Below are 25,012 nucleotides of genomic sequence, written 5' to 3'. Positions count from 1 at the left end.
AGATCTCTACAGTTTATTATCCCTGAACGATGATTCTGTGGGTACTGTGCTGGTCTTGCCTGAAGTCCCTCCTGTGATGGTACTCAGATTATGCTTGGCAGTCCCAATGGCCCCACTTGAATATTCAGAACTTTGATGCTGCTGAAGTTGGGCCTCTCGTCATCATTCATTAGTCTAGGTAGGGCATCTGTCCACAGTAAAGAGAGCACTATAAAAGGGAATATCCCAATAGGACAAAAGCAGCCGATGCAGGTGTGTTCAGGCATATGCTCCAAAATTCACATCATGTAACTTCTACCACACTTTATTGTTCAAAGCAAGCCACAAAGTTAGTCCATGTGTGAGGGGGTGGAAAAATTATCTGCCTCTTGATGGGAAAAGCAGCCACCCACATTATAGTACAAAAGGGCATGTAGGATCCATCTTTGGGAAAATGTGTCACATATGGCATATATTTTAATTGCATTTTCTTTGTCATTGAAAAGTGGAAATGAAACGGATTTGTGCCTAATGACATTGTCTTCACCTACTTTGATAATTTACTAATTCTAATGGCTTATCTGTATAGTTTTTTGAATTTTCTACATCTAGAATCATGTCATTTGAAAAAGAAAAGACAACTTTGTTTTTTTCCCAATCTTTGTAACTTTTATTTATCTCAGAGGAACATTTTCAGTATTTCATAATAAAGAATGATGTTTAATGCGGATTGTAGTGATCAGTTAACTTCCCCTTCTATTTCAAGATTTGAGTTTCTTGTTTCGTTAATATTTTTTAAGATGGATATTGAATTTTCTCCCTTGACTTTTTTGAGATGACCATATGAAAGATCTTCTTTATTCTGTTAATGTGGTGAATCACCTTGATTGACTTTTGAATGCTCAGCCAATTTGCCTTCCTAGATTGAACTCAGCTTTCTCAATGCTGAATCTCTTGATGTTCTCTGTTTTGTTCAGGGCTTTTGATTATATATTTGTGAGGGATATTGGCCTTTTATCTTCATTTTTCAAAATGTCAGATTTCTATACTAAGGTTATGATTTCTTTATAAAACACAATGGGAATAGTTCCTCTTTTTCTTTTCTGGAAGCATTTATTTAAGGCTGGTGTTATCTCTCATTTAAGTGCTTGGTAGATTTCACTAGTGAAGTCTTCTGGATTGAGTTTTTTGGGGGTTTTTTGAGGAAAGATTTAGAATTACAGAAACAGTAGTTCCTAGGACTATTAAAACTTTGTGTATTTTTCTTATATAAGTTTTGTTTATATTTTTCTAGGAATTTGTCCATTTCATCTATTTCAAATATGTGAACATTGTAATTAATATTCCCTTATCCTTCTAATATATATAGGGATGTAATTTGCCACCTGTGTGACAGCACAATGAGGCTGGTTCTGGGAGTGGAGGTTGAAACCAGTTGCTGCTGCCAGGACAGGGGTATTTCTAGGACCTTACTGACTGGAAGAGCAAGAAAACGAGAAGCAAGGCCTACCATCAGAAACCAACAGGAGGCCATCTATGGTTTACAGACACCCAACCCCAGCATAAGTGAGCAGAGGACTTGGAACAGAAAGATCAGAGCTTAATAAGCAGCACACCCTCCCACTGAAATAGCTTCAGTGTCCTCTTCACTTCTGGAAGAGACCCTTAGAATTATTTTTCTTTACATCCCCCACCTCTTCTCCTTGTTCCTGGGGTATGCTGAGATTGTTTGGGTCCAGGATCTTACCAAAATCTTATTCTTCTACTTCAGAAATTATGATCAACTGTAGAACAATTTACATTCACATTATCATTGTCCATTAAGATTTTAAAATAAATATTACAAGATTTGTTCTGCTTACTAAACTCTGTTTTCACATCCCATGGTTCCCATCCCATGATACTTTGGTGAGAGTATTTTGGAGTATTCTCAAAGAGGACACCTGGGACACCTGCTTCCCACTCAGCAAATCGCATAATCTACTCCTTTATACTCACATAATAGTTTGCATGGGTAGAGAATTTTTTAATTAAAACTGAGAAATGTGATATTAGATTGTTTCTAGAAGCAATTTAACTCTTGTCTGGAAGCTTATATGATTTTTCTATTCTTGAAATTCAGAAATTTTAGTAGGATGGGTCTAAATTCTTTTTCCAGAGCCCTTTCAAATAAGAAGACTTGAGTTGATTTTCCCTTGATATAGTTTGCATATTCTGTCTTAGGTTGTTCCCCTAAATGTCTGTGATTTATTATGTCTCCTGCTCTGCCCTTCATATCTTGATATTTCACTTGTGATTTTTATTCCAATAACTCTTGTCCTGTATTGTGTAACACATCTCTCACTTGAACCTTCTAAAATTGTGATTTCGTTTTTAGCAGGGACCATTCTCTTATAGTACTTCTACTAGAATTTTAAATTTAAAAACCAAGAATTATTTTGTTCTAGAAGCATTTTATTGTACTCTAATAATAGTTCATTATATGTTCTCATTATATTTTTATTTGATAGTCTATTTCTGTTTCTTCTATTAGTTCTGCTCCATAGTAGCCATCTGTTCTGGAATTAGGCTGTCTTTTTCCTTCAAACCACTGTGCTTCTGAGATATGCATGTGAGTTTGCTTTGCCTGATCATGTTGCTGGGAGTTTCCCCAATGTTGGTTTGGGCTCAGCTGGTGTCTGTGACAGGATCCCTTAGAGATGAAGAAGGGTGAGACTGCTTTTCCCTCTGTGGGGAAGGGGCAGTTGGGCTGGCAAACTCCACTGTCTCACTTTAGATATGGCCGGAGGAGGTGTGGGGATAGGGATAGTGTCCATTTTCAGAATCAAATAGAGCTAGATTGTCTCCAGGCCTACCTTGCAACTTCTCCTTCAATGGAGACAGCTGGGTAACACCTCAGCCATACTGGGTCCCTCTCTGCTGCTCAGAAGTCCCCTGGGTTATCCTACTCTGGGTTAGGATGGCTGCTTCTCACTCTGAGCTCTTCCACAGATTCAGCTTTTCTCCATATTACCTGACCTTTGGTCTATAAAGTCTTACTGATTTCTGGCTCTCTGTGCTAAGTGTGCACTTTTATCAAAGGCCATGGGGAACAATAGTGGGTCAGCCTCGGGACACACTCCTACCCTAGGCATCATCAGTAGCCACAGGATGCAGGAGAACATTTGCTGGCTGGCTGGCCTGGGGCTCTCAGAGCATAGCTGTCTCCTGGTCGTTGTCATATTAGGAACAGTTACAGGTAGGAAACAAGGCTAGACTTAAGGGTGCTGCATGAGTCCAGGTGGTAAGGATAGATTGGAACTCCCCAAAACCTCCAGAGCCTGAGGTTATAACTTCCTGTCTTCTCTTTCCAAGAAAACTGGAGACCAAGTATATAGCATAGAGTCTCAGGGGTCACAAGTCCACTCATAAACCAGTCACTTGTTATGTTGGTTGTATAGCTTATTTATATATTTAGAAAATATCACCCTTGAGTAAGATTAATCAAATGAACATGTGAATGGATGTTAATATTAAGTGGCAATTGAGTTGGGCTGAATTTCTGTAATCTGCACCTAATAATCACACCTGGGCACAAAGGATTAAACATAACAGATATAGCCACATTAATTACTGTGTGAAATTTCCCAATATACAGTTTTTAAGTGTGTAGAGTAATAACCACACTGAATTAGGTGATTTGCTTAGACATAAATGTGAAAGGAAAAGAAAACATGCATGAGTAGTATGAACCACTTGGATAATTATAATCAATTGTGCAGTTCAAGAAAATTTCGTAAGCACATTTTTAATGACTGATTGGATCATAGGAAGTGGTTAATTAGCTAACATTTTCTTTTCCCACACCACCTCTCTCAAAATTATGGGATTAATAAAATCTGAATTTAAAAAAATGTCATCCTTTTCAAGAAAGATGCCTTGGTTTGTCCAGCCAGATTATGGGTTGTTGCCAGCTTCAAGAGGCTGCAATCTTTCAGAAAACCAAGCTCCTCTGCCTCTCATGCATTTACAGCTGTGCTTGCCACACGGTGGCTTCCTGGTTGCTGGAAACAACATTGCAGCCAAGTCAGCTGGGTCAGACACAGCAGGTAGGCAGCAGGTTACCCTCTGCTCTTTCTTCCTTCACAGATGGATGTGATTTTCACTTATGTGTGGGGTTTTATCTCTTCCTTAAATCACTTTCTCAACCACAGCACTGATGTGTATTTATAAGGTTGCCATTTTTCCCTGATGTCAAAAGGTGTGTTGTCTTACCCTTTCTGTTTCTTTCTTCCCCAAGCCTTATTTGTGTCTCCTTTTGTCCAGTTAAGATCAAATTTGTTTATTGCCTGGAGTGTCATTCTTTCTGTTCAAGGCTTCTGAAAGCTACACACAGCATCCACATCTCATGCACATGCAAGGAAAGGAATATAAAGGAATTCTTTACATATATTAATGTATATATCATATATAATTCTTTATATTTAGAATTGTTTATATGTTTTATATAATATAAACACACACACATGTGTGAGTGTGTGTGTATATATGTATATATATATATATATTTTTTTTAATTAGAGGTGGGGAGGCAGAGAATCAAGCAGGTACCACACCCAGTGCAGAGCCTGACAAAGGGTATGATCTCACAAACCTGAGATCATGACTAGAGCCGAAATCAAGAGTCAGATGCCTAACCAACTGAGCCACCCAGGAGCCCCTATTTCTTTCATATATTAATGGGATTTTACAGCTGAAAAAGTTTGCTTAAGTCAGCCCTGCCTTTCTGCTGGTGAAGAGGCTGAGATCTAACTATGAGAGGCCTTCCAGGACCCAGAGAAAATTGGTGGCAGGGGAAGGATGAAACTGTGTTCCATTAAACCATGTAGCAGAAAGATGTTCATTTGTTGCCTAAAATATAAACATCTTTGTGATAATAGCAGAAATCATTTCAACAGTAGACTCTGCTCCATTTTAGTGTAACTTTTTAATTAAAATTTCTTTCTGTTGCTATTGATTCAGAAAGTCTAGGTGCCCTAACTACATCATTTGATGGTTCTCATTACTGTTTTCTTAGACTTCTTCTGTTTCATCTCATTACACTTCAGAAGGAGCAACTTATTAAAGATTCTTCAGCTTGGCCTTCTTCAGGTCCTTTTTAAAATAGGTTTAAGACATAATTAACATATCATAAAATTCACTTTTTAAAGTATACAGTGTTTTTTAGCATACTTCAGAGTTATGCAACCATCATTATCTAATTTTATCACATTTTCAATCACCCCCAAAAGAAATCTCATATCCTTTAGCAGTCACTCCCCATTCACAATAAAACTGTGTTCCACAGAAGCTGTACCATTTACATTCCCAACGGCAATACCTGAGGTTTCCAATCTCTCTGCCTCCTTGCTAACACTTGATATTATCTGCCTTTTTTGTTTATAGCCATTCTGGAGTGTGAAGTAGTATATCATTATGGTTTTGATTTGCATTTCCCTAATGACTAATTATGCTGAACATCTTTTCATGTGATTAGCCATGCTTACATCTTTAGAGACATGTCTATTCAAATCGTTTGCCTAGTTTTACAAATGGATTTTTGCAAGTTCCAAGAGTTGTTTATATGTTCTACATATCATTCCCTTATTAGATACATGATTTGCAAATAATTTCCCCCAGACTGTGTAGATTGCCTTTTCACTTTCTTGAGTATCCTTGGACACAGAAAAGTTTTTAACTTTGATGAAGTGTAATTTATCAGTCTTCTAATTTAACACCTCTGCTTTTAGTCTCTTATCTAAGAGGTCTTTGATAAACCCCATGTCATGAAAATTTGCTATGTTTCATTTTAAAATGAGTTTTGTAAGTTTTATTTCTTACATTTAGGTCCATGATCCACTTTATAATTTTGTATGTGGTGTGAGGTCAGGGTCCAATTAATTCTTTTGCATGTGGATATCCGTCACCCCAGGACCATTTGTTGTTACTCCCATTGAATTACCTTGGTCCCCTTTAAAAAAAAAAAAAATCTGTTGACCATAGATGTACAGATTTGCTTTTGCACTCTCACTTCTGCTCCATTGCTCTATATGTGTATCAGTTTACCAGGGCTGCCATAACAAATACCACGGCTTGGGTGGCTTAAACAACAGAAAATTTATTTTCTAACAATCTGGAGGCTAGAAGTCCAAGATCAAACTGTTGGTAAGTGTGGTTTTCTCTTGAGCCTCTCTTCTTGACTTGCAGACAGCTGCCTTTTCACTGTGTCCTTGCATGGCCTTCTGTGTGCACACATCCCTGGTATTTCTTCCGGGGATGAAGAAGTATGGTGTCCTTCTGAGGGCATCAGTGTTATTGGATTAGCAGCCCACTCTAATGGCCTCATTTTAACTTAATCCATTTAAAGACCTTACTTCCAAATTCAGTCACATTCTGAGGTACTAGTAATTGGGGCTTCAACTTATGCATTTGAGGAGGAGGAGGGAAACACAATTTAGCTCATAACAATATGTCTGTGCTTGTGCCAGTACCATACAGCTTTGATTACCATGGTGTTGTAAGTTTGGACATATTGTAGAAGTGTGAGTCCTCCAACTTTGTTCTTAAGTGTTTTGGCTTTTCTGGGTCCCTTGAATTTCCTGATGAATTTTAGGATCAGCATTTCAATTTCTATAAAAAATGCAGCTGGGATTTTGTTAGGAATTGTCTTCAATCTGTTTTATATATTGTTAGATTTTGTCTGTTACTATTTTGATAAGGATTTCTGCATCTGTATTCAAAAGGAATGTTGGGGGAAAAAAACAAAAGGAATGTTGCTTTGTAGTTTCTTGTAATGCCATTGTCTGATTTTGTATCAAGATAATACTGGACTCAGAATGAGCTGGGAATTGGTTCTTCAGTTCTCTGGAAGAGTTTGTAAAGAGTTGGTCTTAATTCTTTTTAAAAGAATTTTGGTAGAATTCACCAATGAAACCACCAATTTTCTTTGTGGGAGGTTTTTAAACTACTAATTCAGTCTTCCTTTGTTGTAGGTTTATTTATAGTTCCTATTTCTTCTTGAAATCTGTGTCTTTCTAGGAACTCTTCCATTTCACCAGATTTATCTGATTTGTTGGTATATAGCTGTTTAGTGCTCACAGCATTCTAATTTTTTTCAAGGTTGGTAGTAATATCCCCTCCATTCCAGATTTTATTAATCTGGGTGTTCTTTCTTGGTCAGTGTAGCTTTTTGTCACTCTTACTGCTTCTTTGAATTCTTGGATATCTAATGAGCTGTTTTATTTCACCTGTGCCAGGTTCTGTACTTCTCTTTCCTCTACAGATCATGCTGCTGGAGTTGCTGGTAAGTAGGCTGGCAAGTGGTGAGAGGCTCAGAAGTTTCTGGCACAACAGGTTTTGCTTCTATGAACCACCGTGAATCAAAGAACACACTGTTTATGGGTCTCCTGAGGTACCGTGAAGCAGCCTCTTGGAGTCCAGACTCAAAATGTTTGAAACTCCTCAAGGCCTCTCCCAGCCTCAAGGCCTGATAGCATTTTGACCTGTCTGTAAGGCTTCATCTAAGGGCAGTTAGCAGCCTGGGCAAGCACTTGGACTACTCTCAGAAAGACGGACTACTCTCAGAAAGATGGCAGCAGTAGGCTTTCTCAGAAGGGAGACATGGGTTTCTGCTAGCTGAATATCCAAAGTACCACAAGATCCTGGGTCTTCCCCGGCCTTGGGAGTGTGCAGGCCTTCTCCTTAGCAGGTACCTAAGCTCTCATTTGCAACTCAAGGAGGAAGAAGCCTTGTCCTCTCTCCTTTGCAGATTTTAGAGAACCCATGGCCTTTGTGTATTCTCCAGACTTGAATGCATACCTGTTTTAGTTGTTGATTTAGTTCAAGGGGGGGAACAAGGAAAGAGAGGGGATCAGAGATGGTATCTGTGTCTACCTACCATCTCGCCAGGACTCCTACAGCCATCTCTAGAGTACCTCTGAGTATTATTTCTGGTTTTCTATTTATGACTGTTGTCTCCTTCAGGAGCACCAGTTATACATACATGTGAGATGTATCTTGTCTGCCCTCATATTTTCATATTTCTTTCTCATTCATCTTTTATTCTTAATCCATTTCAATTTGTTCAGTTTTCTCAAAACAACTCTCTTGGGAGTATTAGCCTTGTCCATTCTCCTCTTTGGTACCCTTGCCATGTGAGTATACCTCTGTTCTAAAATGAAACCTAGAAGAATGAGGCTTCTGTCACCTTGAATGGTGTGGCCTGTGGGAAAATACTTTGTTACATATGGAGAAACAACTAGAGTAACAAATGCTTTAAAATATGTTCCAGATTGTCTGAAACTTTTTTCTGCAGAGGTAAATCACCAGATTAGCTCATATGTACATTCTTATATGGAAAAAGTCTTTCATGATTTCTACTTTGGCTTTATTGCCAGCAATTAAAATCATTAAGTGCATTCTTCAACCACAGAACGTGGCAAGAAACAATAAAAATATCAAATTATATTCAGGGTGCCTCTCATTACTTTCAGCAACTTTATAGGTAATAACTTTGTTTAGCTCCATTCTCTTGAAACCAAGTCTCTTTCCTTAGTACCTTCGTTTCTCCTGCTTAATTGGGCTTGGAACTGTTTAGCCAGAATATTTCCAGTTTCAAGTGAGGAGAATCAACTGGAAGCAGATAAAGCAAAAGATCTGACTTGCTTCAGTAAATAGTTACCCAGGAGTCTGACCTTGAACTCAGGATCCAGGAATTCGGATGGTAGCATTAAGACTGTTTCTTCATCTCTTAGATCTCTGAGTTGGCTTCACCATGAAGCAGGCTACACCCAGGCAAAGGTGGCTAGGTTTACATTACCACTGAGCTTGTTAGCTTGGAGAAAAGAGAACTTATGTGAACCTTTGGAGGATGCTGACTGGACTGCTAAACCAGTCACTGTGTCTGGCCTGAATCACATGCACTCAGGTAGAGCCTTACCAAGGTTTCTTAGAGATGGGAAGAAGCAGTTTGTAAAGGGAAAAGATGCAGAACAAGAGGCAAAACCAAGCAAACAAGAAGATACTTATTGGCCACTATTGAGACCTTATGTGTAATTTTATAACCTAATAGACCTTAATGATTTCCTTAAGTAAAAAGTTACCCTCGGTAACTGGAAGATTTGTATTTCTTGAAAAGAGAGTCTAAGGTATTTCTGGGCCAAATGGCTGCAGTGCTTGAAAGGAGCTATCTCATCAAGCTATACCTCTTCACCCCCTTCCACCAGCCAAGGACAGCTGTATCGCCACGTAAAGTATTCTTGCTTGAAGGACAAAGTGTTATCAAGTAGTCCTATTGTGTGATTTAACTTGTATATATCTTTGTTACAAATGAGTGGACACAAGGGATTTTATTGCAACCATTAAAGTATACGGAATCCTTTTCCTATCTACTCACCACAACAGGATCTGCCTCCCCTGCTCCAACTCCTTCGCTCACGTGCAGCACACCGTCCCACTTTCTTTCACTGGAAAAGGCAGTGAAGCTGCTCATATACGGTGGCTGCATCCTTTTATCATTGCTTTTCTACCCAGAAAGCCCTTACCTGCTTTTTGCACTAGGTTGCTGACAGAAAATTTAAAACCTTTCTTTGGTTTTGCAAAAAATACCAATGAATGAAGAGGAGAATCCAGTAGATAATAAAGATGATTAGAGCTTGTTGGCAGTCATTTGCTACCAAGGAGATGAAATAAAGCAATTAATTACTCAGAGACATCTAAAGAGCAAGTGGTAACTGGGAAGCATTTTTGTTCAATACATTTGAAATCTTAGCTAGCTTAATTTTTGCCTCAAGAATTTTTCTTTTTTTCCCTTTTCAGTCTAGTAATAAAAGTGTTTAGGTCATTAACATAAGCTGAAAATGTTTTTTTTTTTTTTAAACTACCTGTCTTTGTTACTTCACTGGCTGAACAAAATCACAAATGTCATATTCAAGTCACACTAAATTTACTGAAAATTTGAATGTGTGTAACTGCTATAGCATGGTGTCAATGTGAAGTTAAAATCATTGAGAATATATTTCTCATTTATCTCTTAAGCAAGACAATCAACATTGAGTTTCATTTTTAAAAGAAAATAACTTTAATAGCACTTTGTTTCTTTCCAGACCTTTCTCTCATTTTTGTGTGTAGAAGTGTTACACTGCAGTAAACATCTTTCTACATACAGCTTCGTAGAGTCCTGAGATATTTTCCTTAACATAAATCCTGTGGAAAGAAGCAAACTGTTATCAACTACCCTGTTCCAACCTTGCGCTAGGTACTTGGCAAACGTATCTCATTAGTTCCCTGATGCCTGGGCTATTATAGTAAGCCCCCCCCGCCCCCCCCACCTGTGGTTTCGCTTTTCACTCTTTCAGTTACTCTTGATTAGCTGTGGTCTGCAAGCAGATGATACTCCTTCTAACATATTCTCAGAAGGTCAATAATAGCCTAATGGCTACATCAGTGTCTGTGTCATTCACCCCACTTCATCCCATCACATAGGCATTTCATCATCTCACATCATAAGAGGGGTGACATTTTGACACATATTTACATAACTTTAATTAGATATACTGTTAGAATTGTGCTATTTTATTATTGGTTTTTGATTTTAATCCCTTACTGTGCCAATAAATTTTATCCTAAGTACATATGTATGCATAGTACATATAGGATTCATTGCTGTCTGCAGTTTTAAGCATGCATTGAGGGTCTTGGAAGGTATTCCCTCTGGATACGGAGACTACTATCTCATCTTGTTACTTTGGAAACAGAAAGGAACATCAGTAGCTCCCCCAAAGTCACACAGGTTTCTAATTGTAGGTCCATCTGACCTTTGCTTTCTCAAGGACCTCATATTATGTTCTCTGCTTCAACATATGGTTAAAAGCAGTGTGTCTGGAGGTACACTGTCTTATTTTAATTTATTCATGAGAGACACAGAGAGGCAGAAACATAGGCTGAGGGAGAAGCAGGCTCCCTGCAGGGGAGTCTGATTGGGGACCCAATCCCAGGACCCCGGGAGCATGACCTGAGCTGAAGGCAGACGCTCAACCACTGAGCCACCCAAGTGTCCCTGGAGGCAGGCACACTGTCTTAATTCAAAACCAGATCCACCACCAGAACCACCTATTTGCTATAAGACCCCAAAACAGTTAATATTTCCCTCTGTGCCTCAGTTTCTTCCTTTGTGAGAAGAGAAACATAGTAAACACACAGGCCTCATAGGGCTGTTGTGGTAATTAAATGGAGTAATACATGTAGACGACTTAGAACAGAGTCTGACCCAGTTACCTTTGTAATAATCATCAGCTGCTGTTTACATGTATTATTATTAGTGTTGTTACTACCATCATCATAACAGTTTTTCCCTAAACATCCATGGCTTTCCATGTCAATCTGAAATGGAGGGTGGCTGGGTAACTTCTCCATGTGATGCTTAAACTTCATTCTAATACTATTAGATGTCTGTATTTTATCACCTGCATTCTTCTGGGCACAGTGTAAAGAGGTAGTTTTAACTGTTATCTTTTCTGACCTATTTTGAGTATGACAATCTGCTGAGTAAAAATGCTGCTGAAGGATACTGCACATTTACACTGAAAATGCAGCCTAATTGTTAACAATGGTTTTCATCTCATTTTTCATTTCTCTATTATCTGTTGGTTGATTTTTTTTTTTTTTTAAACTCAGGGTACAAATGATCCTTTTGGAGAATTCTGCAGAATTCTTAATTGCAGGAGATTTAACAGAAGTCCACATTTGTAAGGAAAATGAAGATGAATTTTCTCATTGTATAAAAAAAATGAATGCCTTGATATATTTGTTTTTCTTAGTAGGCTTCTGTCATTAAGATGGATGCTTGAGGATATACTGTTAGATCTTGTGTAGAACAGAAAGTTATTACTCATAGTTTGCCAGATTTGCATACTCGCATCACAACACAGAATATCATTTTACATTTAGATTCACAGTCCCACTGCCATTATCAGATTGCATTTTCATATTGAATTACAAACAAAAATTTTATGTTACTAACACTTAATGAAATTTTAATAAGGCTGTGTTTTGGTGCTATTATTCAAATAATGTGTTTTGAATTGCTTTCCTTTGAATATATTTGCATTAAAGAGGAACTCAATATGATCTGGTTCTTTGAAGAGTGTTCCCACTTTCTGGGCAGCTTTAAAAAGACAAAGTAGGAAACTGTTTCTTCTCTGCAAGTCTGTAAATCGAAAAGGAACACATTTGCTAAGTAAGATCTGTAGAAGTGATGGCAGCAGGCTGCAGATGGTCTGAGTTAATGAAATGACTCCTGTTGGCTATTAGAGCTGCACAATTAAAAATATATAGACAAAGTGCAGACATCACAGATTATAAGGAATGATACCCCTGGGTTCTCCTTTCTTTCTCACGGAGCCTTCAGGCTAAGATATTAAAAATCAAGACATTTAAGAGATTCACATTATTCCAGTTCTTGATCAGTGATGCCCCAAATTAAAATGGGAATCTCTTGAGACAGCACGTTTCTGTTTGTAGCATTCTTCTTGGCCGTTTCTGTGCAAATGGTGATGCTGGGCTCAAGGCAGTTTTTTTACAGGAGCAAGTGCTTTCCAAAAGACGTAAGCCAAGACTTCACTGGCACATGCTTTGTGTGGTTTCGTCCTGGTTGTCCCACAGGAGGCAGGTGAATGCACAGACCATAAATACTGAAAAAGGGACACCTGGGTGGCTCAGTGGTTGAGCATCTGCCTTCAGCTCAGGTCCCGCATCGGGCTCCGCGCACGGAGCCTGCTCCTCCCTCTGCCTGTGTCTCTCATGAATGAATGAATGAATGAATGAATGAATGAATAAATAAATAAAATCCTTAAAAGAATAATAATACTCAAAGAGTGAAAACGTGCTTAGAAATCCTGCTTGCAAGGCAAGCCGGCTTCTACCAAACATTCGTGTTTAATAAACTCTTAAGGGCCGGACAGAAAGTAACTGGTGGTAAAGGTTCTGGAGGGTCTGGACCGCAGCCGAGGGAAAGGCGTGGCCAGGGCAAGCCAGGTGAGGAGTCAGCTGGGTCTTTTATCCTTTCTGCGTAGTTTCGTGTGGAAGGAAATGCTTTTCCTTCGCTTCCACGCACGCTCTCCTCCTCCTCCCCTCGCCTTACCTTTCCCCCCACATTCGGACTTTTAAGTACGCTCTACCTAAAAATACTCGCGATTTTCAAACTCTTCGTACTCACTCTCTGCAGTACTTGCCCGAGCCGGTGTGGTCCTGAGCTTGGCTGCGCACACCCGCCTACGAGCCTTGGTTCCTAGTGTCTACCTGGGGGGTCTGGCGAGGACGGCCCGGGACGCCGCTGCTTTCCGCCGACGCGCCGGCCGCGCAGACGCCCCTGACGCAGCGCGCAGCCATCGTGACGCGGCACGCAGTCTCCTCCGACGCAAGCGCGGTCTCCGCGCCGCCGCTCGCGCCGCTCTGGCCCCGCCCACGGCCGCCGGGACGCGCTGCGCGCCGACCCACAATTCCCGCCGTGTTCGGCTTCCTGGCTTCCCGGCTGCCCCGCTGCCCCGCTGCCCCGCTTCCCAGCTGCCGCGGCTTGTGCTGCCCGTTACGGCTCCCGCCGCCGGGGACATGTTGCAGAAGCCGAGGAGCCGGGGCCGCCCTAGCTCCCAGGCGGACAGGGACAAGGACTGGGGCCGCGGCGCCGCCGAGGAGGCCCCGAGCACCTCCCGCGGGGCGGGCGGCTCCCAGGAGGCCCGGGGCGCGGCGTCGCAGAGCGCCCGCCGGGCCGGGGCCTCCCCCGAGGTGGGGCCCCGGTCCCAGCAGCAGCTGGAGCTGAAGGTGGCCGAGCTGGTGCAGTTCTTGCTGATTAAGGACCAGAAGAAGATCCCGATCAAGCGCACCGACATCCTGAAGCACGTCATTGGGGACTACAAGGACATCTTCCCCGACCTGCTGAGACTGGCTGCCGAGCGCCTCGAGTACGTCTTCGGGTACAGGCTGGTGGAGCTGGAACCCAAGAGCAATACTTACATCCTCATCAACACCCTGGAGCCGGTGGAGGAGGATGCCGAGGTGAGAGGCGACCAGGGCACGCCCACCACCGGCCTCCTCATGATTGTTTTGGGTCTCATCTTCATGAAGGGCAACACCATCAAGGAAACGGAGGTCTGGGACTTCCTGCGTCGCCTAGGGGTGTACCCCACAAAGAAGCACTTGGTTTTCGGGGACCCAAAGAAACTTATTACCGAAGAGTTTGTGCGGCAGCGTTACCTGGAGTACCGGCGGATACCCCACACCGATCCTGTAGACTATGAGTTCCAGTGGGGGCCCCGAACCAACCTGGAAACCAGCAAGATGAAAGTCCTTAAGTTTGTGGCCAAAGTCCATAATCAGGACCCCAAGGACTGGCCAGCACAGTACTGTGAGGCTTTGGCAGATGAGGAGGCCAGAGCCAGACCTGAGACAGGTGGCCCAGCCCCCTCCTCTTGAAGTTCCAGGCTTTCAGAGGGACCCCTGGAGAGGGTCCAAGGCTCTGGGCGAAGGGGTAGGGGTAGGGGTGGGAGGGAGCCTGTTTCTGTAACGCTTAAATGTGTGTGGCTTTAGGACGTGTTTGCAAAACGTCTGTTCTCTTTTAATGTTGTAAGTTATTTGGACCCACTTTTAAAAACAATCAGGAGAGGATTTTTGTTTTGATTTGTTTGACCTGTATGTTTTGGCATAAAGATTTTGCTAGCTTTATGCAGCTGATTGGAAGACTTTGTCCTATGATCTGGGACAGGTGTTTAAAAAAAGGAACACATCAGTAAATTGCTTTGGCGCCAAGAAAATAAAAGCGAGGTGGCTATTATTTGGTCTCCTAACTAACCCAGTTTGTAAGTTAAAATAAAAGCCTGTATAAATTAAAATAGAACTGTAATTGTCTACATCCTTTTTCACCTGAAGAAATATTTGTATATTTCCCATATATAAGTCTTATGCATGATGTAAGCAACGTACATGTTGTATTTTCTCTGAATAGCACTTTTTTGGTACTCGTGATTATCACTCAGTTCTGTGGCTGACCATTTAGTTCTATTTAGTTTTTTGTCCCTCCCCCTTTTTTGCTGCTATAATTGTAATAAATATTGTATATCTCTGAAGCAGTTAAATATTGTGCATTTTTCCATCATGGTTCATGAGATCTTAATTTCGTGACTCAGAACTAACATCTTAAAAATTTTTTTCCTTGCTACATATTATTAAGCCAAATGGTGTTTTGTAGAGATTGGTCCTTTATATGTGTGTGCATATTGGATAACGATCTAAAATAGAAAATACATTTCTCACTGGGTTCAAAAAAGTTGACAAAACTGTTTGTGATTAACCTTGCCTAATTGGGAATCAGACTACCTGGGTTCAGCTCCTGGCTTCACATAACTAGCTCTATGACTTTTAGGCAGGTTACTTTACTTGTATACAGATGTTTCCTCACCTGTAAAATATGCTGATGATGCTCATGCTATGTGTGATAATGTAGTAATTAGATATTGGAAGTATATATAAAGTTCTTGGTGCAGTGCCTGGTGTGGAGGACTTTAGTTGTTAACTTGTTCCTTAATTTTTTAAATTTGTTTTTTGATCTTGGTCTGGAGCAGTTAAATGTGTTTTTTCCAGGTTTTCTCATTATCTTCTAAATCACAGAGTAGGAGTTATTAGTTCAAAATTATGTCAGTATTCTAGCCTATTGTGTGGTGCCATGGAAAAACATAACTCATGGTATATAGTCAGTATAGCCCACATAAAGTAGAGCCGGACAGTGAGACATAAGATCTCCCCTGGGCTTGAGAGCTAACTATAGTGAAAGGGTGTGGGTTTTGAGGTTGTCTGACAAGTGGGACTTGAATTAGGGCTCATGCTATGTCAGCATGGTGATTTGGGGTAGATTTTAAATTCTCTCTGTCTCAATTTATCTGTAAAATGGAAAAAAACAGTAGCTATATCATAGTACGTTACATGGATTAAAGGAGTCCAAAGGAAAGATCTCCTAGTTTCTTCCCATTGGTTTCCTTCGATAGCCTCTGGCAAAATGCTGTTTATATTCAGGGACTCAACAAATAATTATTCAGCAGGTAAATAAGTGTAATTGTTTGCGAAGGTACTACAAATTAACCCTCAAATGAGCTTGAAATAAATACTTTAGCTTAAAAAAAATTGGTGGATTTGATCAACCCTGGACTAAATGCCATCTAGAAGAGTCTATGGTGCAGTGGAATGGAAGAATGTGATAGATTAGTGAGTTTTATTTCATTCTGTTGAAATGGAATTTGCATTTATTTCATCAATGGAATGTAATTGGTCCTTGAAGGTATTTCTTCTTGGCTTGAATTTTATTTCATTGTATAAATTACTTTGTCATTGAACATCCTGCTTACTGGTCCCTTACCTCACAGACTGCTTTTCCTTCTGGAGTGTTTTAACACTGGTGTCTTCCTCTGTATGGTGAAAACTATCATTACTCAGAACCCACTATCAGTTATGTCTGAGGCACATCTCTTCTCTCATGCTTTTCCATAGAGATGTTAATAACTTACCTATAATGAATTACCATTTTGTTTCAGATTTTATTCTTTATTTTTTTGAATTTTTATTTATTTCTTTTAAGCAATCTCTACACCCAACTTGGGCCAGCCAGCACTCACCACGCTGAGATCAAGAGTCACATGTTCCTCCTACGGAGCCAGCCAGGCGCCCTCGGATTTTATTTTATTTTATTTTATTTATTTATTTTTTAAAAATCTTTTATTTTTTTATTTTTTTAATTTTTATTTATTTATGATAGTCACAGAGAGAGAGAGAGAGAGAGAGGCAGAGACACAGGCAGAGGGAGAAGCAGGCTCCATGCACCGGGAGCCTGACGTGGGATTCGATCCCGGGTCTCCAGGATGGCGCCCTGGGCCAAAGGCAGGCGCCAAACCTCTGCGCCACCCAGGGATCCCGCCCTCGGATTTTAAAATGTAAAACATTACAGGCCAGATGAAGCCCTTAAGTCTTTTTACCCTTCTCAGAGGTGTTAAAGTTTGTGGATATCATTCCATTGTTGGGTTTAACACTTTTACTATATATATAGGTGAACAATGTATAGTAGTATTTTGTGAGCTTTTATGTTATGACTTATATAGGGGGTATTATACTGTACTGTTTTGCAACTTGCTCTTTTAACTCACCTTGTTTTTCACATTTACCCACAAAGATCTGATGTATTCATTGTAGTTGTTCTTTACTGTAGAAAAAAGTAACAGTTTATCCGTTTCCTGATGATTGGAGAGGTTCTTTCCAGTTTTTAGCTATTTGCCCACAGTGTATAGTGCTTCCTTAAGCACATGCTTGAGTTTCTCTAGCCAGAAATAACTAAGAGCAATCCAGGGGCCTGCCAGATTGCTCTTGAGCTTGTATTAAGTTACAATCCGCCAACATTTTAGAGTTCCTTTTTACTGACCCACCCTATCACCCCTTATGAAACTTCGGTTCTTCCAAATCACCACACTTCTACTGTGGGTATGCAGTGATAATTTATTGTAATATTAACTTGCTTGTCTTATTTACTAGTGTCGTTAAGTATTTTTTCTTCTGTTGTGTGGGTTTTTTTTTTTTTTTTGCCTTATTTTGTGTTCTGCTTTTTCTATTTTTTATTTGTAAGATTTCCTTATATGTTCTGCATATTAATCCATTATCTATTATATCTAGTGCAAATAGCTTGTCACATTTCACTATTTGTTCCTTTTTTTTTTTTTTTTGGTCCTACAGATGATTTAATTTTAATGTGTCAAAATCATTGCTGTTTTATTTTTAAAGGCTATGTTTTTTGTGTAGTGCTTTTAAAAAATCTCCATAATCCTAATAAGTGTTAAAAATTTTGACTTTCACATTTAATGCTTTTAATCTATTTTTGTATATGATATGAGGTATGGGTGTAATTTTCATGTTTGTCCTATATGGATTGCCTAGCACCAACTTTTCATGGTTTATCCATACTGATTTATAATATGTTCTCTAATATATCCAATATTAATAAATTTTGGCTAGGACTAAACTGATTTATTTGCTATCCCTTTGCCAATATCATGCTATTATAATTCTATAGCATCATAATGTAAGGGTTTTTTTCTCTTTTCCAATTCTTATACCTTTTATTTTAGTCTTGTCTTTTTTGCATTGGCTGGAACTGCAATACATTACTGAAAAGAAGTAGGATTTTTAAAAAACTTTTTAAAGGTTTATTTATTCATAAACATAGGGAGGTAGAAACATAAGCAGAGGGAGAAGCAGGCTCCCCGTAGGGAGCCCGATGCAGGACTCTATCCAAGGACCCGGGATCACACCCTGAGTTGAAGGCTGACACTCAACCACTGAGCCACCCAGGTGTCCCATGAAATGAAATGGTAACAGGTTTCAAGGATGTTCCTGATTCCTTGTTCCTGATTTTTAAAGAGAATCATTTGTAAAGTTCTGCACCAACTATGTTTGCTTTTAGTTGTTTTCCCCATAAATATGTTTACTTGTATTTTTAAATTTCCCCCCATTCCTAGCTTGCTTAGTAGTATTGACAAATTATGAGTAGCTTTTTAAATTTGTATCCTGCTCTTTATTAATCTAATGTGATTCAATTTTTATTTTTACTCTGTAAGTTCAGTATACTTTTTGATATAGTTTAGGGTAGTAACACTGATAGGTTTTTCTGATATCTAACAATCCTGGGACAAATTCTTCTTGTGAATGATACATTTTAAAACAATTTTTTTATTTGCTAAAAATTTATAAATTTTATGTCTTTAGTCATAAGGGGAATTAGCCTATAATTTTCCTATATTGCGGGAATCCCTGGGTGGCTCAGCAGTTTGGTGCCTGCCTTTGGCCCAGGATGTGATCCTGGAGTCTCAGGATCGAGTCCCACGTCGGGCTCCTGGCATGGAGCCTGCTTCTCCCTCCTCCTGTGTCCCTGCCTCTCTCTCTCTCTATGTCTATCAGAAAGAAAGAAAGAAATCTTTAAAAAAAAATTTTTTCCTATATTGCATTGCATTACTGGCTTTGAGATTGCACTTACTTATTTTATTTTATTTACTTATTTATTTTTTATTTAATACCTAAAAAAGTTGTAAGGAATTACAGTGCAAGGAATTTTATCCCTCCAAGCTATTTGAGTGCATTCGTTATGATGTTTCTTTAGTCTCCTTCAATCTGCAAACAGTTCCTTAGTCCTTGATTTTTATGATCTTGATGCCTGAGGACTACAGGTGTTATTTTATAGAACCTCTGCAGTTGGGGTTTGTCTGCTATTGTTTCATGATCAGATTCAAGTTACGCATCTCTATCAGGAAGTGATGCGTCTTTTTGGATCCTATCAGTGGCACAAGATTTCAATTTCTCCTGTTGTTGAGACTTTGTAAATATTCTGCACCAAATTTTTAATTTATTCATTGTCTGTTTTTATCTCTGTAGACTGATGGGTTATAAACTTTTATTTTGATACTCAAATCATCTCTGATTTGGCCAGTGGAAACCTTTTAAAGCTGACTTGTAGGTCTTCAGCATGCCCCCGTTGTGAGCACTTCCTTACTTTCTGGATCTATTATCTACTGAAAACTCAGATTATATTGATAACGTCATTCCTATTCTAATACCAGTGTTCTTCTGGTTTTCCCCCCTCTATTTGTACCTATCTTCTCTCCGATAATGAGTAACTCAGATCCCATTATCCTTATACTGTGTATTTGATTAATCCCCCTATATATAACCAGTCTCCTGTTGTGACTGCCCCACCCTCCCACGTGGGGAGCCCTTTACTCCCTAGTGCTGAGCTGACATCCCACAGGAGCTGCCCTCTTGGGCTTACACCCACCTCAATGCTTGGGCTCCAGTTCCTTGGGCTCCTTGCCTTTCATTCCCCTCCCATGTGTATCTTGCTCTGTTCTACTTCATGCCTTTAGCACTGAATTGCCCAGGAAATAAAAAACATTGTTCCATTCTCATAAATGGTTGGGCTGCTTTTCTTTTGCCATATTAGAGAAGGATTGCATGTTTTTGAAGGTTTTGAAGAAACCCATCTGTAAGAGGCTCTAGGCCTGGAGTTTTTGGTGGGTAGATTTTGAACTACTGATTTTATTTCATTAATGGGATGTTCAGGTTTTCTCTTCAAATTACTTTTGGTCACTTTATTTTCTAGAAAATGTTTTCATCTATTTTCTGATATATTAACAAAGTTTTCTTAGTATTTTCCTTTGATTTAAAAATAGTTCTTTAGCATCTTCATTTATATCCGCTTTTGCAGTCTCAACATTATTTTTGCTTTCACTCTTTTTTTTTGGTTATACTCCAAGCGCCAGTTTTGGCCAGGAGTTTTGGTTATTCAGGGCTTCTTGAGTTTCATGCAAACTCTAGTGTTTTAAATATAATACGAATTCTTGGTTTATATCGGCATATAGCTTTACTTTGAGCATGTAAATAAAACCTTGTCATCCTGTTGCATAACTGTATAGAGAATTGTCACTGTTGGAAAGATCCTATTATGAGTACATGATGAGAAAAATAGGATTTTTCATTATTTCCTTCCCATTTATTTAACAGAACAAGTACTAAGTTGGCCATTTCAGAGCTCTGTTGTAGTTAGCCCAGCCTTGGGATACTCCAGAGTTTCTGAATATCAAATCCTGTTCTCTGGTTATAAATTGTCTAGCCCTAAGGGCAGATGAGGGAATACAGTGAGCTTCCATACACATTTGCAAATCTGTTTTATTTGTTTTGTTTTATATGGGAAGAAGAGATTTGAGAAGGTTTAAATGTTAGGCCATATGAAGAAAGAACATACAAGCCATATAGAATTAGTGTAATGACAGCTTGAAGACTGCAAAACATGCTGATTTCTAAAGATGAACTGGAAGGTAAACTTAAAGGAAAGAGCTGACCTTTTATGATAACAGAGCAACACAATCACTGTGTTTACTGGTGAGTCTTTTCATGGTAGTTATCTCGTTTTGTACCTTTTGTGAGCTTTCCTTTTTTTCTCACTGGGAAATAGCAGGCCTACACAAGTACCCTCTAAAACTTAAAAATGCCTTTTCCTTATTTGGCAATTTAGATTTTCATTTTAGGCACTTTTTTTTTAAGGTTTTATTTATTTATTCATGAGAGACACAGAGTGAGAGGCAGAGACATAGGCAGAGGGAGAAGCAGGCTCCCAGGAGGGAGCCTGATGCAGGGACTCAAGGGGACTCAATCCCAGGACCCTGGGATCATGCCCTGAGCTGGAGGCAGATGCTCAACCCCTGAGCCTACCCAGGTGCCCCTAGGCACTTTTTTTTTTTTTTTTTAAGGAAAGAATGAGTCATTGTTTCTTGCCCTTATATGAGAGATGTTATAGTTAAATGTTATCAGTTGTGTTTTGGCATTTGTGAAGGCAGCAAACATGGATTCGGAGGATCCAATTCCTATGAGAAATTACTGAGTTTATGACAACTCTAGCCATCATTTGTTGGATTTTTTTCCCCTTGTGTTGCCCTGCATTTACATCTAGCCCATTATATGCTCAGACCCCTTTTCCTATCTCCTTTACTAATATCCCAGTGTATTTTGTTTCATAAGATATGTTTTAAAGGACTAATTAGCTTTTATGGTTTAAAATTTTTTTCATTGTTAGACTAATAATCTGCCTAAATATTTAGATCCATGGTTAATAACTTATTTTTTTTTTGTCTTGGTCTCAGATGTTCAAAATAGTTTTTCCCTATTCTACGGCCAAAAAGTTAATGGACTCCAAATGGAATTTATTCTGCTACAGATTATCAGTAGCTCTGTAGTTACCAAAATGTGTGTTCATTGCTTGCTTGGGATTGAACTGAAAGTTTTGAAAATCTAAGTAGAAGAGTTTTCTATGGACTAAAACCATATCTTGATGTCCATGTCCACAAATTAATTTGGTTTTGTAGTAACACTTGAAATTGAGTCTAGGAGAGCCATTGCAGCAGTACTGATCTCTGACGATGTAAAGACAAAGGACCTTTCCCAGGTCAAAATCATTCCCTAAAATATACCAGACTGTGGATAGTCAGATTAGAGTCTGGGTGATTTTATTGGACCTTGACCAGAGAGGGGAGTCTGCATCTATCTGTTTTGGCATCCACACCACTTTTTACAGCATCTGGCTCCTGATAGAGGCTCAAAATATGCTGAAGGAGTTAATGAATGGTCCATTAATCCCTTCTTGCATAGTCATATTAATAAGAGCTGACATTTAGTCATCTTGCCCTCTGCTTGGCATATATGCAATAAGTGTTTGATGAACTGTCAAGCTGATCTTCAGTGACATTGTTTCCTCCCTGCCTTGCTTCTTGCAGATACTCATTTCCATTTTGATCATTGTGCAGCTGCTGCCTATGGATTTCTCCCTACAACCTTGTATTCATTCAGTAAACATTTCTCAACACCTGCTGTGAACTAGTAGCTGAGAATGCAGCTGTGGGCAAGATACACATGATCTCTGCTTCTATAGTAGAGAATCCAGCCTCATCTACAGGGGTCGATGAAGGCTTCTCAGAAGAGGTCAATATCAGATAATGGCTTAGAGAAGAGTAAGAATCAGGCAAAGCAGCATGCAGTTTTGGGAAAAGAAAATAACGTGAACAGAAACTTGAAGATTTTCAGGAATTAAGAGATACTATGGCTAGATGGTAGAGGGTGTGGCAGGAAAAGCTGGGGACAGGCTGAGGAAATAGGAAAAGGCCAGGTCAGCCATTTACAAGGTGTATTGGGTCTTGGAAATCCAAGCCAAGGAGTTTTATTAAGGCAGAGAGATACTACTGAAGGATTTTGAGCACAGGAGTGACATCATTCATTCATTCATTCATTCACTCATTCAACAGATATAGATCAAATGCTTGGCTATGGTCTTGAGGTCATCAGTGAATAAAACAGAGGACTCTGCTTTTGATAATCCATTCGTATTTTAATAAGATAATTCTGGTTCCAGAGTCCAGGGATTCAAGACCAGAAGCAAGAAGAACAAAGAAAAGCCACCATGGAGAAGATGATGATCATTGAAATTATAGCACTAGTGGAGATGGCAAGATTTCTTATGTAGAATTAATAGGACTTGCTGATTTATTGGGTGCAGTCAAAATAAGGAAGGGTGAGTGAAAGACATCTCACACCTATAATGTGGGAAATTAAGGAGACTGGTGATGCCGATAGTTGGGCAACATTTCAGGAGGATTTTCCTGATTTTGATTTTCTGTGCTAAGTGATTATGAGAAAGCTCTGGTATATCCAGGTGGAAATGTTGAGCAGACAGTTGTTCATATAATGGTAGGATAGGGCTGGGAGAAAGACAAAAATAAGAGTCATCAACATAAATGGAGCCATACTTCATGTTCTTAGATTAGATAACACAGAGGGAATTTACAGTATAAGAGCAGTATATGGATGTTGTGGTTATTAGGGATGTTCACAAATCATCCAGTTCTTTCTTTTCAGAGCATATGGTAGGACTGTACTTCCCCATCCTTTGGATGTAGAGCGTGGTCATGTGGCTTCTTTGGCCAATGAAATGTGAACAGCTATTGCATGTGACATCTCCAGGCAGGAACTTTAAGTTCCATGGCTGAAATGATTGTAGGAGCATCGCTAAAGTAAAGCCTTCACTGGCTTGATTGGCTAAGTGAACCTGGGGCAAAAACCACTTGACCTGTTTCCTATATAACAAAAATTTAAAAATACACTTCCATTGTGTTAGGCCACTGAGATTTTAGAGTTATTTTTAACCTATCCTATCCTGATTGGTCCAGAAATTGATCCAGAAATCTTACCCTGATTCAGAGGAGGTTGGAAAGATGACCATACATGTTGTATAATGGAAAACTATTTGGTAAAAGCGACTTTTGTGATAACTTGAAGAAGCAGATTATACACCTAATGAACCTGTAATTCTAAAGTTAGAAAACAGCAGTAGTAGCATGAATGTTGGTGCCTGTGGCTGCATCTAGCAAAATTTTTAAGAAAGAGACGAAATTGGAAGACACTTGGCTGGTATATGTTCAGGGATGAATAGAATACAGAGAATCCAGAAGTGTATGGATATGCAAGTGCTTCTGAATCACCAACCAATGAAAAATAAAACTGAGCTACAAAAGCAAATTAAACCACATTCTTGGGGCAAAAATCAAATCTATGGTATAGTTGTCACTCCCATTGTCAATACACATGAATGTATTAAAGCGGTTTAGGCTTAACTAGGAGTTGGATGTCTCATATTTTTTAAAGGACAAGATGAGAGAAAGAGTTTAAATGTAGTCTGTCCATCAAATACATGAAGACCGAAAGTACACAATCAAGTAGAGAGAGAAAGAGGAACATGATAGGATATATATAGCAAATCTAAGATGTATATCTAGAAAACAAGTATAGATGTGGCTATTGGCATATGCCCCCCCCCAAAAAAAAATCAAATTGTTTTTAAAGATCTGACCTGTTAAAAAAGCCCTGGCGTGAGCATGCAAAGACTGTGACTATCTGAGGTTTAAAACAACCTTAGGTCCCCACCTTTTGTGAATCAATGCCTATAGTATATGTGCCCTAGAAGGATAACGGGAAAGGTAGAACACCAGAATAGAGTCAAGGTGTATGGTCTCAAAATAAATGTCATGACCTTGTTTACATAAAAAAATTAAAATCTTATTTTTTCACTATGACCAAGTGGGATTTATTCCCGAAATGCAAGGTGATTAAATACATGAAAATCAGTGTAATATGCCACATTGACAGAATTAATTTTTTTAAAAAGATTGATCATCTTAGTTGATGTAGAAAAAGGATTTGAAAAAATTCCCTTTTGTGGTAAAAGCACTCAACAAGCAAGAAACAGAAGATTTCCTTCACATAGTAAAGGCACTATATAAAAAAACCCACAGGTGACCTAACACTTAATGATGAGACACTGAAAGCTTTTCCTCTAAGATGAGTAACAAGACAAGGATGCCCACATTCACCACTACTGTTGAACATAGTATTGAAA

General features: G+C 39.3%; 1 protein-coding gene and 1 long non-coding RNA gene across 7 annotated transcripts in view; one reads left to right on the top strand and one right to left on the bottom strand.

The window, feature by feature from the left end:
* The window catches only part of ENTREP2 (endosomal transmembrane epsin interactor 2), a 446,252-nt gene that overhangs the window by 286,897 nt on the left and 134,343 nt on the right, over window positions 1–25,012 (top strand). For 2 of the 6 annotated variants that reach the window (XM_077869116.1, XM_077869103.1), the window contains exon 1: window positions 13,444–14,046. The exons of the other annotated variants lie outside the window; for them this stretch is intronic. In XM_077869116.1, the coding sequence (XP_077725242.1) occupies window positions 13,603–14,046 (444 nt within the window). In that variant the 5' untranslated portion in view covers window positions 13,444–13,602. Of the gene's footprint in view, window positions 1–13,443; window positions 14,047–25,012 lie in introns of those variants that run through there. 6 annotated transcript variants of the gene reach the window in all.
* On the bottom strand, window positions 4,536–13,384 carry LOC144296162 (uncharacterized). The gene is made up of 3 exons (XR_013363318.1): window positions 13,211–13,384; window positions 5,839–10,200; window positions 4,536–5,112 (listed from the first exon to the last, which is right to left on the bottom strand). It is a non-coding gene; the product is annotated as an uncharacterized LOC144296162 (long non-coding RNA).

The sequence above is a fragment of the Canis aureus genome, chromosome 2 (genome assembly GCF_053574225.1).
Source record: "Canis aureus isolate CA01 chromosome 2, VMU_Caureus_v.1.0, whole genome shotgun sequence".
Lineage (NCBI taxonomy): Eukaryota > Metazoa > Chordata > Mammalia > Carnivora > Canidae > Canis > Canis aureus.
The sequence above is the reverse complement of the archived record's forward strand: the minus strand, read 5'-3'. Positions and strand labels throughout refer to the sequence as shown.